Source organism: Rissa tridactyla, chromosome 4 (assembly GCF_028500815.1).
Source record: "Rissa tridactyla isolate bRisTri1 chromosome 4, bRisTri1.patW.cur.20221130, whole genome shotgun sequence".
NCBI classification, from domain to species: domain Eukaryota; kingdom Metazoa; phylum Chordata; class Aves; order Charadriiformes; family Laridae; genus Rissa; species Rissa tridactyla.
This window is the reverse complement of record NC_071469.1, coordinates 73,962,418-73,977,287: the sequence shown is the minus strand read 5'-3', so window position 1 is coordinate 73,977,287 and position 14,870 is coordinate 73,962,418. Positions and strand designations below refer to the sequence as shown.

Genomic DNA, 14,870 nt, shown 5'->3' with positions numbered 1-14,870 from the left:
TTTCCAAACAGTTTCCAACACTGACCAAGTTTTTATTTTTGGGTTTTTTTTTTGTTTTCTTTTTTTAAACAATAAAAACAAAACAGCTGTGCTCTGAGCAAAACCAAAGATCTCCAAAAAAAAAAAAAAAATTCTTTTAAGTTTACTAATAGCATTGCAAGGTAAGGCTTCCCAAAGAGTTTTATTGAAATAAATTATTTTCGCCTAAACATCGATGCGACTCCTCTCATTAAATTCACCTTCAAATGTCCTAAAAACCAACAGTAAAAAAAAAAAAGTTACCAACAATTCTAGATAATACTGGGCTCCTTCTAAAGGACAGCGATACTAGAACTCACTCTTCAGAAGTTTAAAAATTAAGTCACTGCCGTGTCAAATTCAACTACGCAAGCTAGCATCGGCGGCTCCGAGTGCATCCCGTGCCCAAAGTTCTTTAGAAAAATCAGAAATCAGCAAGTTGGGCTCAACCCCCCAACTCCTCCACTCCTTCTAAACTCCCGGTGAAGTTGTGGGGTTTAAAAAAAAAAAAAAAAAATGAAACAAAAAGCAAGGTATCGGAGCTACCTCCATAAAGTCCCGTCCGTGTTGCTCTGGAGTCCGGAACAGGCAGGTTTTTCTATCATACTCCCTTGGTTTCTGGTAATACTGAGCGGAGGGGCTGCTGCCTCGCCTCACGGCCCTTCTTCTTCACTCCGTTCCCTTCGGCCTCTCACTTGTTTCTGGCCATAAAAGGCAAAGGAAAATAACGCAGCCCCGGGGAACGACCAACGCCAGGGCTCTGCCAGGGCAGAAGAGCCCAGCAACGGCAAACAAACTATTTTATGCCGGAATCGAGGTGAATCAGTGCTTCGCTGCGCAATTCTTTTTATTTTTTTTTCTGCGTTATGTAGCTAAACAACTTCCATCCAGCCTAAGAACTGACGTGCCAGCGACGCTACCCCAGCCCTTCAAGCCGGCCTACGTAACACCCTTTATTCTCCATATGAAGAGACCAAAGAGCGGGCGCCCGCTCGTCTAACGCCGGGTTTGCTGCAAATTTCTAAGCTTTCTTCTCTCTTCTAATAACTCTCCCGGATCTCGAGCCGCACGTGCCAGCGCCTCCGCGACCTGCACCCGCAGCTGCTAATTCGGAAGACGCTTTCCCCAGCCTCCGCCGTGCAGTCAGCCTAATACCTCATGCTAGCTGCAGAAATCATGCCCGTGGTTTAGAAAGTGCCTTTTTGTTTGTGGAGGGGATCAACGTCACATAGAAAATATTACAAAAAAAAGGTTAATTTGTCAGCCGTCCAAACATTATTAGACCACATGCTTTATACAGCAGAGAGGCAGCCAGCTCACTCGGCAGCACAGCCAGCTGAACTCTGAAGAGAGACACTTTCCTGCTGGTATAGAAAGCGCAGGGTGGTTTGGTTTGGTTTTTTTTTTTTTTTGTATTTAATTTATTTATTCAACATTGCTCACGAGGAGGAGGAAGGAAGGGCAACGAGCGCTAAGAGTTTTGCTGCATCTGAAGTCTCCGTTCGGCGGCGGCAGCGAGCGTCCTGCGACGCAGGGTGACGGGATCGGCGGAGGCTCCCTCGGGCGGAGGAGAGGGCTTCTCTGTGCTCAGCTCCTCGTCGGAGGTTTTGTTTAAGTAACGCCTGCGAGAGGAAAAAGGAAACGACGGGTGAGCAGAGCCCATGTCATTTTGGCTCTGCAAAATACTCCACTGGCACATCCACAAGGTAAGGGAGGGCGCAAGGCACACTGAAAGAGGGAAAATACCTTGATAAAAGCACACACAAGCTACGTATTGAAATAATAAAAAAAAAAAAGCCTGTATAACCTAGGAGAGGCTTTGCAGAGTTGGCGGAAGCTCTTAGTGCTTGTGCAAGATCCTTGTGCCCGTGGGAGGCAGCCAGTTCTGAAGGCTCTACTCTTAACCCAGAGCAATTCACCGAGACTGCAGGTGAGTCACTGAATCCCTCTGTCCCCGTTATTCCACCATTTGTAACATGCTGGCAGCGTCCCCCACGAGAAGTCTGACGACAATAAGTAAGCCTGGGACAGAAGGGGCACTAGGGCTGCAAAGCGTAAGGCAAGGCAAAAATACAAGGAAGCAGCCGCCAGAGCTAACGGTCCAATGAATTTTTACGTCTAGGGACAAAACAGAGTAGTTTGCAATTCCACAGCCCCTCGGTGCAGGAAGAGAAGCAGTAAAGCAGAAAGTCAGAAATACTTTGCCTTCCTAAATGACGTTTTCCAAACATAAAGAAAAAACAATTCTAGGAGCAAGCCTATTTGTACACTTAAAACTCTTCAAAGGTGTCACACCCCCAGTTATTTATATGAACGCATTTCAGTGTGGGGAAAAAAAAAAAAAAAAAAGAGCGTAGATAGCCCAACACCACCAAAGGACACAAAACAGTGTAGATTTTGTAGACCCGTTCAGTAGTCTCCCTGCAACACAGAGGAAGGGACAACATTTGTTACAAATGCTAAAAAGTTTTCTCTGCATCACTAAAGCAATTTTCCTTCTCTTTTTGTCAGCAACTGGATGCTAGTAAAGCTCACCAACGTGACTGAAATGCGTGAAAAAAATTAAATTCTACCTCTAACACCTATTACTAGTGGGGCTAAAAGAAAAAGTTGATCACTGTCTCCTTACTGGTGTCGACTTGCGGGTCGTGAGCTCCTCTGGCGTGCTTTAGTAAGTGGTCACCTGTCAACTCTGCTTCGTGCTTAAGACACTCGCTCTGTATTTGGAAAAAGCGGTTCCTGACAGTCATTTCAGCTGTAACAGCACGGGCAGCGTGGGCCGACGCCTACGCCAGGGACAAGCTAAAGATGACTAGAGGACTCAACACAAGTAATGCGCTCTCGCTTATTACAGGCTCAGACCGAAGCCTGGAGAAATCACACTCTGATTTCCAAGAGCTTTGCATCAACCGCTTAGGAAGCTGTGTACGTGGTGGGACATGCAACGCTATTTCAGCGTTGGGTTTATCAGCAACGGTTGTTTTAAGCAGCATCCTGAGCCTGCTGTAGCAGATGTATTCATTCCTCGTACTACTCTTTGCATCTCAGTGGTCATAATCCATTTGAAACCCATTCTGGGGGACTACAACCCAGTGGCTAGGCTGGAGTTGTAGGAAGGAACGTACTTTCGAGCTTGCTGCAACAAGTCCTCCTTCCGCTGAACCAACATACGCTGCCTTTCATCAGCTGACTTTGAAAAGCGACTCCCCCTGGCCTCGAAGTCTTCTGTTTCACTAGGCTCTGCTTCCATTTCGCTGAATTCCACCATTTCTTCCAGTCTTGAGTTGAGTTCAAGTGGCACTCTCTCAGTCTAAGAGAAAAGGAAAAAAAGCCGTTAAGTCTTTGCAAGATTTGCAAGTGGGGCTTCTTTGCATCAAATCAACAAGCTACGAACAACGGTCATTTTCTGAGGCATTGGAAGAAACGAGACTCTCACCTGCTGCACCCTATTCCCTTGGGCTGCCTTGAAAACCCCAGCCAAAAGAGAGAACAATGCTATTTCAAAACATGGTCGAAGAGTCTGTATTCTATAACGCTGTATCTTTTATGGCCTGCCTGAAAGTAATCTCAAAGACAAACATTAATTACTCATAATTAATGCTCTAAGAAAACGGGGCATTTGAACCAGCCAGATTCTGCAGCCGACCTGACAAGCAATGCAACAGTAAGGAGTTGAAAAAGCAGAAATCCATGTACTAAGAAAAGAACAGTAAACGTATCTGCAAAGAGGACGCGTGCTTGAGAAGGGAATTTATGAGGTTTCGGTTCACCGGGTTCTGCAGCACCCAAATTATGGTGTATTCGGGCTGCCGGAGCAAGGCTGGCAAGCGTCCCAAGCACGGCGTGTCGATAGAAGAAGCTGGCAGCCCCGCACATAGTACCTCTTGACAGCTGGCCGACAACGCTAACGGGAAAATTGAGCTGATGAATGATGACACTGGTGAACTAGCATAGGTGAAACAGCGTATCCTGATCACATCCTGTCATATACGATCAGATCAGCTCTGCGATGGAAAAGCAAGATGTTACTAAGCGTTGGAGCGTCAAGAAACAAATCACCTGAATGAAAGGCTTAAGAGTTTAGCCATCATTTAGTATCCCAGAGGATTACTCAAACAAGTAGGGTGCATCAGAGAGGTATTAGAGGCATCAGAGGGCAGCTCCTACTGCCCGGTTTTGGGCCTTCGGTGTTACCCACCGCAAGAGTCTCAATGGGCAGTGACACGGGCACCACAGAGGCACCACCAAGTCCCAACAGGCCGGGCTCAGCAGCACCACGGCGTGCACTGCACAGGTTTCAGCAGCTGATGTGGAAAACAAGCTGAGTCATTCCAAAGCCCTAGAGACGTACCAGTAACACCATCTCCCTGACGCAATGCCTTCGGAGAGCAAAAACCAAGACAAATGTCAGTTCCCATCAGCTAGGTGAACCAAGCAGGAATGCCAGGGCCCAAGCCAGAGCAGTACGAACACTGCAACCTCAAACACACGTACGTCTTCAACCTGGGCTGCATCCCCAGCAGCGTGGGCAGCAGGGCGAGGGGGGGGATTCTGCCCCTCTGCTCCGCTCTGTGAGACCCCCCTGCAGTGCTGCCTCCAGCGCTGGGGCACCAACAGCAGAAGGACACGGAGCTGTTGGAGCGGGGCCAGAGGAGGCCCCGGAGATGCTGGGAGGGCTGGAGCCCCTCTGCTGGGAGGACAGGCTGAGAGAGCTGGGGGGGTTCAGCCTGGAGAAGAGAAGGCTCCGGGGAGACCTTCCAGTCCCTGCCGGTCCCTAAAGGGGCTCCAGGAAAGCTGGGGAGGGGCTCTGGATCAGGGAGTGGAGTGATAGAACAAGGGGTAATGGTTTTAAACGGAAAGAGGGGAGATTTGGATTATATTTTAGGAAGAAATTGTTTGCTGTGAGGGTGGTGAGCCCCTGGCCCAGGTTGCCCAGAGAAGCTGTGGCTGCCCCATCCCTGGAGGGGTTCAAGGCCAGGCTGGATGGGGCTTGGAGCAACGTGGTGTGGTGGGAGGTGTCCCTGCCCAGGGCAGGGGGTGGCACTGGGTGGGCTTTAAGGTCCCTTCCAACCCAAACCATTCTATGGTTCTATTTCAGCAAAACCTACAAACTGCAGTGTGCTGGGAAGGGCTCCCCGTATCACAGACACTAATGGACTGGGACAACACGATGGGGTACTGCTGGAATTGCCTCAAAGCAACGCCACGTCCCAGAGGAGGATGCAAGAGCTCTGCAGAACAATCTCACGGATTTTATCCAGGGCCGAGATGCCCTCGGCAGACCCAGAGAAACAGGTATGGAGCAACCCAACTGCTGCTCCCCACACGGGTGGACATGGGAAAGAGAAGCTCTGCTGGGTAAAGCCGTGAAAAGGGCACTCATTATAGTTGATGTTCGGACAAGATCACTGGCTTGCTTTTTTTTTTTCCTTAGGCCATTTCTATTCAAAGATGCAAGCGAGTTCACCTAAGCTTTTATTTTCATAACATTACAAAGATGCAAAAATCGATACCCAGAGCCCGTTCTTCTATCTGAACACAAAAGTGGGTACTCAGGAGGTTTTAGAGACAAAAATATCAAAACTAATTGCACTAAAGGTTATGACAAGCCTCAGTACGAGAGCAGGTCTCAGATGCACAAAGCTGTGTGCTACAGAAACCACTCCTTCAGGCTCCAAGAGAAAAAGCGTTAGTTTCATAAAAGCCATGGGATGCCTCAGAAGTGTCTCTAAACAGAGTCACCGAGTACTTTAGCAATGACAATGAACTGGATTCTCAAGACGGGGGGCAAGGGCTGCACCAGACAAGCTTCAGCTTTATAACAACAGTTTATGAGTTAGGTCTGAGCAGTCCTACCTAATCTCCACCCAGGATTACAGAAACACATACCTTTACACAAAAAAAAAAAAAAAAAAAAACAAACCCCACACAAATTTAAAGGATAATCTTTAAATACATTTTAGCCCATGAAAATACAAGCTTGCAGAAAGTAGCGATAGGTGCTCTGGGATGTGTTCTGACAGGGAGCAACAGCAGAGGCAGAAAAGAGGGGAGGGAGGGCACGTATGACAGGGATGGCGAGCGAGCAGGTACAGCACGTGCACAAGGCTGGAAGCATTAGCATCCCAATGCACGGGCGCAGAAAAGCATGTGCACGGCATCTTGCTAAGTGTACAGGCCAGGACTGTTAGAAGCAGGCAATGTTTAGAGCACTATCTCACAAACCTTTGCCACGATTTATACCATGATGGTGCTCAGAGATGTCTCTGAACCACCCTTACGTTCTCTCAGCACTGACACCTCAAAACCATAAGCTACGTTTGTGGGGGAGGTGGAAATAATCAGTCATTATCTCTATCTTAAGATCTTTGAATTCTAGACAGAATTAAGTTATAATATGACATACGGCACAGAGGAAAACCTGTGCTACTCATGAAGATGGGTGCTTTTATTTGAGCGCGTTGGCTCCCCTAAGAAACGTAATTTCCAACAAGCAGAACTCCAACGGGTCAGCCACTTGCTGTTGGAGATCTATAAAGATTCTCAGTGGGTATGCGAACTTAAAAAGAAGAGAGACAGGGAGCTTGTAAAACTTACTCTGAAGTACACAAAGCAACTAGAGCTGCCACAGCCTTTCACAGGGATGGTGTCATAAGGTTTGAAGTTACATCCATCCACTATTTGGAAAGCCAAGTCTCATCCAGAGGGGATGATGATGGCTTCTTATGTCCCTTCCCGCTTGCATTTAAAAAGCTTCTTAAAAATCAAGCACAACCTGCGGAAGTAGCTTGTTTGCTGCTAGACCTTTCCACGCAGACAAGAGTCGGGCTGACTGCCACAACACACTCTTCTGGCAAGAACAAAGAGAACACCTACAATACGCCAGGTACTCACTTAAAAACTGAAATCAAAAGCAAAGGGACACAGAAGCGACGGGCATTTCCTAGAGGAAGGACACCCCTACACTCCCAAGTCTTCTCCCCACAACAGAAATACTATCAACAGCAAGGAGGCAAGCAAGCGTGGCTCTCAGGTAGACCTCGGTGGCCATGTAACAAGGGTGATCAGCTTGTTGGAAGCCACCCTAAGTTAACACTAAATGCACAAAGCATTTACTAGGTGGGAAGAGGACAGCCGCAACTGGAGCTTCCACGTCGCTACCCAGCAGCAAGTTTTCCTCGGAGCACGGTAGTCTCAGTCTCCCACTTCAGCCTTTGCCTATGAATCCCATTTGGCACAGTAACTATCCATCCAGGTAAACCCGCGCAGAGGCCACCATTTCATCCCACACACAGAGCCACCAGCAGCCCTGCTCAGCTCTGAGAAATTCGCAACTGCTCACGTACCTCCAGGCTATGACCTGCACTGCTCTACAAAACAAAAACACGTCCTCCATCCAAACCATTTGCTCCAACTAAAACACACCGTTTGAGCAAAGCGCTGAGCTGAATTCCAAGCAAGAAGACATGACTATTAGAGAGCACGTGCTCAGTGACATGACACATGAACACTACTCCCAGGTTTTTCATGCTCTGTAGAAGGAAGGACAGAGACCCAGGTAACACAGGTAGCACTGGGCAGGAAGGAAAGAAGGTGAGCAGCACCACAAATTCAAAGCAGGATTCGAAGCCAGAACCAAGCTAAGGAAAACTAGTTAGATGCCATTTATAGAGAGAGAGGTTTTACTCAAAGAACAGGGAAAATGCCACCAAAACCTTCAAGTTAACCCAAAAAGTTACTAAAGAGTTGCTAGACCCAGATCAAGACTTTCATTCCTGCAGTTCTGCATCTCCTACCCCAGGCTCTTATCAAACACCTGCATCAATACCTCTTCCTCAGCCTCAATGGCAGTATCAACCCAATTTAAAGTTTTTTCTGTCTTGCTAACGAGGGACCTGCCACAGTTCCATTTCAGGTGAGTAACAGGCTGGCTATTGAGGTTATTAAAGCTGGCAGAGGCAGAAAGTCACACACCTCACAAATTCACGCAGCAGAAAGGCAGGTTTATAAAACAGAAACCTTCACAATTTTACTATTACAGTCAGGGAAAACAGAAGCGGAATAAGACCTTATTCTACTTGCAGGCTATTTTTTTTTCTTCCTGACACATTTTAACTAGCACATGCTGCTTAATGAAGCCCTTAGTGAGGACAGCAAAAACCATTATTGGGCTTCATGTACAAAAGGGCTGTTATCTCTTGGTCATCTTTGTATCCCACTCCATTCACACTGAAGCTCCCCATGTTCCAAGTGCTTCCTCCAAGAACACAAATGAATTCTTATATCCAGAAGAGAAATATTGCTCATTTTAAGGGAAGCGTCTGGAGATGTACAAAATGGGAAAAGGAAGGGGAAGAGCAAAGCATCCTGCTCTTCCTATTCCACCGCTGGGCATGGGCCTGACCAGACGTGAACAGAGACGTGATCTGTTTCTGTTCTTTGTGCCACTTGAGAGCACTTTCCTTCAAGGAGGAAAAAGAAAAGCACACAGATAATTCTCTACAGCAGCACCATGCTGGAGTCTCACTTCATTTGCCTGACAGTATTAGTTCTGGCATGAAATGCAAGGAAGGGCTGCCACCAACCTGACCTGGGACAGAACAAAATGCACTTATCTGTCTATGCAGCTTCTAATTGTGGGGTTGGGTTTTTTTTGCCTGTTTTTATGCCAAATTACCTGGGTGACAGTTTCAGTATCCTCCTGATCAGTACTGTGCCGTTCCACAGAACTATTCAGTGCAGGTCTAATGCTATCTGCACGCTGCAATGCAAACATCATGGGTTTAATACAGTGCGTGAAATGGCAAAACAAAAACAAGTTCTTTGAACACATTCAAACCCTGCCCTCTGCAACGTCATGTGTTATGTTCAATTTAGAAACAGATAAGTTAGCAATAAACAGAATGCACTGTGTTGAAAGAGAATTCTCTCTGCTTCCTCACACGCAGACTCCAGATAACAGTACTATCTGATGTGCACAGAACCAGAATTCAATATTCTTATTAACAGAAACACTGTCCCCAGACTGCTTTACTGAAATCTGCTATCACTAATTAAGAACAAGGCATCATTTTGCCGACTACTTTCTTTGCAGAAAACCTTCCTAAGTGGTACAATTGAATTATCTGTCAGCAGAGAAATCAACTGGAAATGTTCTAAAGGCTCTGCACAACAGCAACCGAGAAGAGCTGCTTTAACTGAACAAATATTTGTCTCTAGTCTAGCTAGGACATTTTCAATATATTTTTCGTACATGACTGAATATACTGCATTGACAGAGATTTAAACAAAGAAAAAAACAAACCGCAAGGATTTTTTACTAGAATTTAGCACTATATAACGTGTTTGAGACTCCATATGCAAGCACTTCATGCAATCTGCAGTCCAATCACATCAACTGGGGGCAAGCTATAAGGCATGGGTAACAGACTCTGACTACCCTTCATAAAGAAAATACCCTGTGTTACAAATAGATAATGCTAAAGCAGACCTGAGACCCATCCCAAGAAAAAGGCCGTCTTCTAAGGGCCACAGCAAGGAACAGATGTGCATACCTCAATCCCACACCACTGTGAGACATTCCAATCAAGTCAGATGTTGCAACATGGAGATATAAGGTAGCCTAGACTGCCAAAACTGGTTTGGTGCTTCTGACTGCAACACCTTGTGGGGTAAGGAAGTAAGTTATTCTAGGGGCATGGCTTTATGACTTACCTGTGTGGGGAAAGGTACCTGGATGCGCCCTTCTAGGATGTTGTCAGTGGTGATCTCTACAGAGCGAGTTAGCTGCAGATCCTGTAGAACTAAATGATAAGGGACCTGAGGGAACATCTCCTGAATCTGATGGGCCTGGAGAAAACGAGGTTTCTACAGTCAGTATCAGCAGTAAATAAAAGCTAGCTGGCACGTATCTCAACAGAAAGAGATTAAAAAAATGAACAGCTTAGAGATGCTGTTTACGATATGATAACCCACGCACAGAAAGACAAACAAGAGCAAGAAAACCCATGCTGGCATTGACTTCCAGGGCAATATTTTGACTCCACTGAAGCCAACAGCAGAAGTGCAACTCCTATAGAGACACCATGTGGTCCTGAAAATTTATGTTCCTGAACAGTGCTTGTAGGTGCACAAAGGCTTCAGAAGTTCCCCAACCCACAGGGTTTTTTTTTTTGGTTTTATGACAGCCTTTTTAATGAAGATCTATACAAAATTCAGATGAGTCACTGAAAGTTAGATCAACACCGAAAAAACAATGTATCATATTTCCTTGTTCCAGACAGGTTCTAAAATGGTACTGGTAAAGACAAGAGGAATAAGTTTTAATAACCTTCTCTCTCCAGCCACCCTGCCTACAAACCAGTTTAATGGGGTCTGAAAGCTCAAGTAAATCAGACTGAGTTGGCAGGGAACTGTTATTATCAAATTTCAAGTTACTTAAATAATATCAAAATTAAATAGACAAAAGTAAGAGAGCACACAAATAATATGCTTTTAGAGGCCAACAGCTACACTTCATTACATATTGAAATCTATATTTTAACTAACGCTGAAAGTTACAGGGGGATGGGTTGGGCAAGGAAAACAACAAGAAGAAAAGAAGGATGTAAGGAGTTTTGAGAGCAAAGCAAAAACTATACACCAGCTGACAGCGAGTTCAAACCCAAGCAGCTACAGCAAACCTAACTCTCCTTTGTACTACCTTGTGACCGAAACAACTGATTTAGCATTTCAGCCTCTGAGCTTTCCCTCAAAACACTTCCCTAGGCTTTTATTCAGTAACACAAAGGAGAATTTCACTTATTTTCTATTAAAAATGTGTAATGCGCTAATAGTTTGCTAACCTGGGCTTTTCCATTAAAGCGGGCATTTTAATCTAAGTTGCTACTCTGCTTTTAATAATACCCAATGGTAAAAAATCATTACTCATCCTTAACAAAAGCCCATTTGTGTCACTGTGTCCAGTAAAAGAAGAACTAAACTACCCTTAGATGGAGAGTTCCTGAATATTTAACTAGTAATTAATCTGCCAACACCTTACTGCTCCCTGCCCGTCTTGCCTCAAACCCCTGAAAAATTGTGGCCTTATCCTGTTGAGACTTAAACAGTAGTGAAGGTGATAGGAGAGATCTCCCCTTCAGAAAATTCTGTCACTTTCATGAGATACCTCACCAAACATTTATTAACATGCTAGAGCACACAGTCACTTTAAGAACTCAAAGCAAACAGCACTTCTCAAACTACATGAACAGCTAGACTGTGTGTTTCGTGAGGCCGTATCCTTCTCTTTTTGTACTACATCAGAGTGTTTAGGTAAGAAGTCAACAAACCTGGGATTTCATCCTGAACACCCCCATCATCACCATGAATCCGCAAGAGTTAACTGTGCTATTCAGCCCCATCTCACACTGACACTCAAACAGAAAGAGCTATCTTGGAGCTTAGCGCTATTAAAAATAAATACTAAAAAAATCAAAAGCTATAGAAAGGATTGGATCAGTTACCACTTGACTAACAGCTAAATTCTTTTGGTTACAGACTCACACCCTTTGCTACTGCAAGTCGTGAGTGAAGGTAAGTACTGAAAAAAAGCTAAAGAAACTGCACTAAGCAAGCTGAGAAAAAGTCTGCCTACCTATGCAGAAAGCATGTGCAATTTTTCTCCCTCATTTACCTGCCTCCGAACCTGTTCTTTTAGGTTTGCGCATTTGAACCAACATATAGCCCTAACTTCACTAAAATAAACCTTCTCTCTCTCAAAAAATAGCTTTCCTGTGGCACCTAAACACTGTTTTGACTTCCTTCCCCTTTATGTTCTCCATCTACACGTACCTCCCCCCGACAATGCAAATAATAGGAAGGCTGGGATGCGAACTATTAAAGCAGTCTTACCATAGCATTCAGCTGGGAGTTGCTGGCTTGCGTGATACCCAGGATGTTTGTAGTATGCATCACTTCTACCGAAAAACTGGGCAGCCAGCTGGCAATTCGAGAGCCTAAGAATAAGAAATCACCAAGAAAGTCAAGCAAGAATATGAGGTTCTCAGCAGGCAAAGTACTTCTACATGCATTTAACACAAGTCTTCATATTTCCACAAGGTACATCGGGGGAGTTCGGCAGCGCAATCCATCCCTAAGGTCTCCCAAACACGGAGATGGCTGGAGTAAATCAGTAAGAGCCGACACTGTCTTCAAACATGCTGTCATAGTGGCTTAACAATCTTAGGGCCAGAAGACGACCAAGAAAACACCACATCCTGGTTTTCTTGTTTTAATGTTCCCATTAAAAGGAAAATTAAAATAATCTGGAGCCAAATTCAGTTCTGGAATACATGAAGAACTCCAGCAATTTTACTAAAAACAGGACAGCTTCTAAACTGGTCCCAAAATGGGTCAAATTATACGTGGCTGGCATCACTGAGAAAATATTACTATAAAGGGACAGAGAGTAACAGAACAAAGCGATTGCTGCTGCAATTGTGTGCTTCGGCTCGGAGTAGGGCAAATGGCTGGCTCCCTCTTCCTTCTGTGTTTCCATTTAAATAAACACAGGGTTTGCTCTATGCCACTTCTCCTTCTAGCTCTACAGTAATTTTATGGGTCTCCAATCCACAGGAGAGCACAGGGGAGGACAGCTATCAAAAAACAGAGTGGTGTTCTACACATAAATGTCCTTTGGAGACCTAAAGCACCCCAAAAGTAGGAGCCATGCAAGAAGCTATCAGCCAGTCTCAGGGTACCTAGAAATGTCTGACCCTTCTCTGACCATTCTTCTCCTCCCACAATCTCCAAAGATTGCAAAACCAGCACCAACAAAGAACGGGTCACTACGTAAGTTTGCAGCATCTCAGCTATATCACAGGAGCTCCACAAGGACAAAGCCCAAAGCTGGGTATTTGCACTAGTGAAACCTTCTGAGAAGCAACAACAACAAAAAACTTTCAAAATATTGGGCAACTGTGGAAGACAAGCACACACTAACTATAAACTATAAAATTTTGGAAGATAAGCAATGGAAATGGTCTCTTTCAGAACAAGTTTACCTGCACACACAGAACTACCATGGTCTGAAATCACTTCTGCTTTGTGAGTAGTTATAACACACCACTGAAGTCACTGGAACCAGTATGTAAAACCATTCTGGTTACATGATGCCATCTAAGGATAAGCTTCTGCGGACTTCTGCACCTGACCAAGCATTGTGAGTTTCTTGGAAATCGAGTGGCAAATGGACTTTTGACAACCTCACATTAGCTAGGAATAGCAGAAAGATCAACTTTTAGACTGTATTTAGACCACCACAGAGGTTTTTTTCCTCTTCAACTGCCACTGATTAACCCACCGCCCAGTAGCAAAACAAGACATGTGAATTTCCCGTTTTGTTGGTCAACATGGCACACAATGAATAAAGGCCAGCATTAAAGCTGCTAACGACAACAAATCAAGGCAAAGGGGGCAATTGTACAAAATCTTTCGAGAAATCTCTTAGCTCTGGACAACCTCAGAGACACTTATCTGAACTCTTGCAACAGAACTGTAAGAAACACACGTGTTTGACAAACTCCAGTTTAAGTTTCCACTGAAGCATGGACAGAATTCCCTTCTACAGGAGGCTGTTCCCTTCATTTAGTTGGGGAACAGCATCAGCTCTCAAACGCGCGTAGCTCACCGTCGAAGTGGAAGAAGTGATTGTGCTGGTTCAAGCGTGGTCTGCCTTCTGCTACCGCCACGGGGACCAGGTTCTCATCCAGATTTTCCCTTTGGTGATCCTCCCTCACGTGATGGCTGTCAGTGATATTAAGAGACATTCTGCAGGTAGGGCAAGATGTATCTTGTTCCAGCCAGGACCGCAGGCACGAGCTGACGGGAAAACAGTAATGTTATGGTGAGCTTGCAGCATTTTTCCAAGACATCGGTATCAGGAGTACATCAAGCAGCTGTAGCATATTCTGTACAGAACATCGACAAATGCACAAGGACTGCTCAGAGATAATTTGTGAGGAACGCTTGATGAGCTCCTGATGACTCTGGCACCGGGCTCTTCTTTCTTTCAGCTGAAAATACTCTTCACTTTTTATAAGCAAGCATGCAGATTTATCACCAACTTAAAACATTCTCCAAGTTTGTTGTCCCTCTAGCTCAGAACAAGCAAGTTTTGGCTGGAAGGGGAAACAAAGCATTTCTCTTCTCTCACCATCCCCAACTGAAAAAGGACAAAACCCAACTGGAGAAATATTTAATATATACTGACACATTTTCATAGCAGTCCTGTCAGCGTGAAGTGGCAATGGCACCTCCAAAGTTTTTCGAGTATCTTTTCAAAAATATCAATACCCAAATCACCACCAAGGTGAGTACCACTCTGGAAACTCTCCAAACATTTATTAATGCTAACCAGTGCTGTGCCATTACAACGTTTACTTAATTCTGAACATTTGCTGCCTTGCAGAAAGTGAAAGTGTTTGAAATGCAGGTTTAAACACTCAAGAGCTCTCCCTGCTTTTTGACTCAGACTGGTATGACCCAATTGTGTTATTTGTTGGCACATTAAACCTAATTTTCAGTATGGAAGAACTGAATTTCACAGAACTGAACACATCTCAATATCGTAACACGTACTTCACGCTTGCAGGGTGACAGTTTTTTTCCTGCAGAAGCTCTCAAAAGACTTTAGAAAGGTAGAGAAATACAAAAAGGTCAAATAAACCTGTTTCCCAAATTGTGCATTCACAAATGGAGCAAAGGCACGGATTACAGGTTTGGGCAACAGAGCAAGAAAAAAGCCCTAACTGCGGGACCAGAGCAAAGTCAAGGATACTAGCCCTCTGCGCAATTCCTGAAGCGTACAGACG

The 14,870-nt window shown here is 44.9% G+C and overlaps 1 protein-coding gene across 5 annotated transcripts in view; it reads right to left on the bottom strand.

Moving 5' to 3' along the window:
- The window catches only part of AMFR (autocrine motility factor receptor), a 30,791-nt gene continuing 15,921 nt past the window's right edge, over window positions 1-14,870 (bottom strand). For 2 of the 5 annotated variants that reach the window (XM_054199003.1, XM_054199001.1), the window contains 6 exons: window positions 13,688-13,878; window positions 11,911-12,014; window positions 9,733-9,867; window positions 8,696-8,779; window positions 3,144-3,328; window positions 1-1,640 (listed from right to left, as the gene is read on the bottom strand). In XM_054199003.1, coding sequence (XP_054054978.1) covers window positions 1,490-1,640; window positions 3,144-3,328; window positions 8,696-8,779; window positions 9,733-9,867; window positions 11,911-12,014; window positions 13,688-13,878 — 850 coding nt within the window. In that variant the 3' untranslated portion in view covers window positions 1-1,489. Of the gene's footprint in view, window positions 1,641-3,143; window positions 3,329-3,899; window positions 4,023-8,695; window positions 8,780-9,732; window positions 9,868-11,910; window positions 12,015-13,687; window positions 13,879-14,870 lie in introns of those variants that run through there. The other 3 variants (XR_008466009.1, XM_054199002.1, XM_054199004.1) reach the window with 3 other exon arrangements.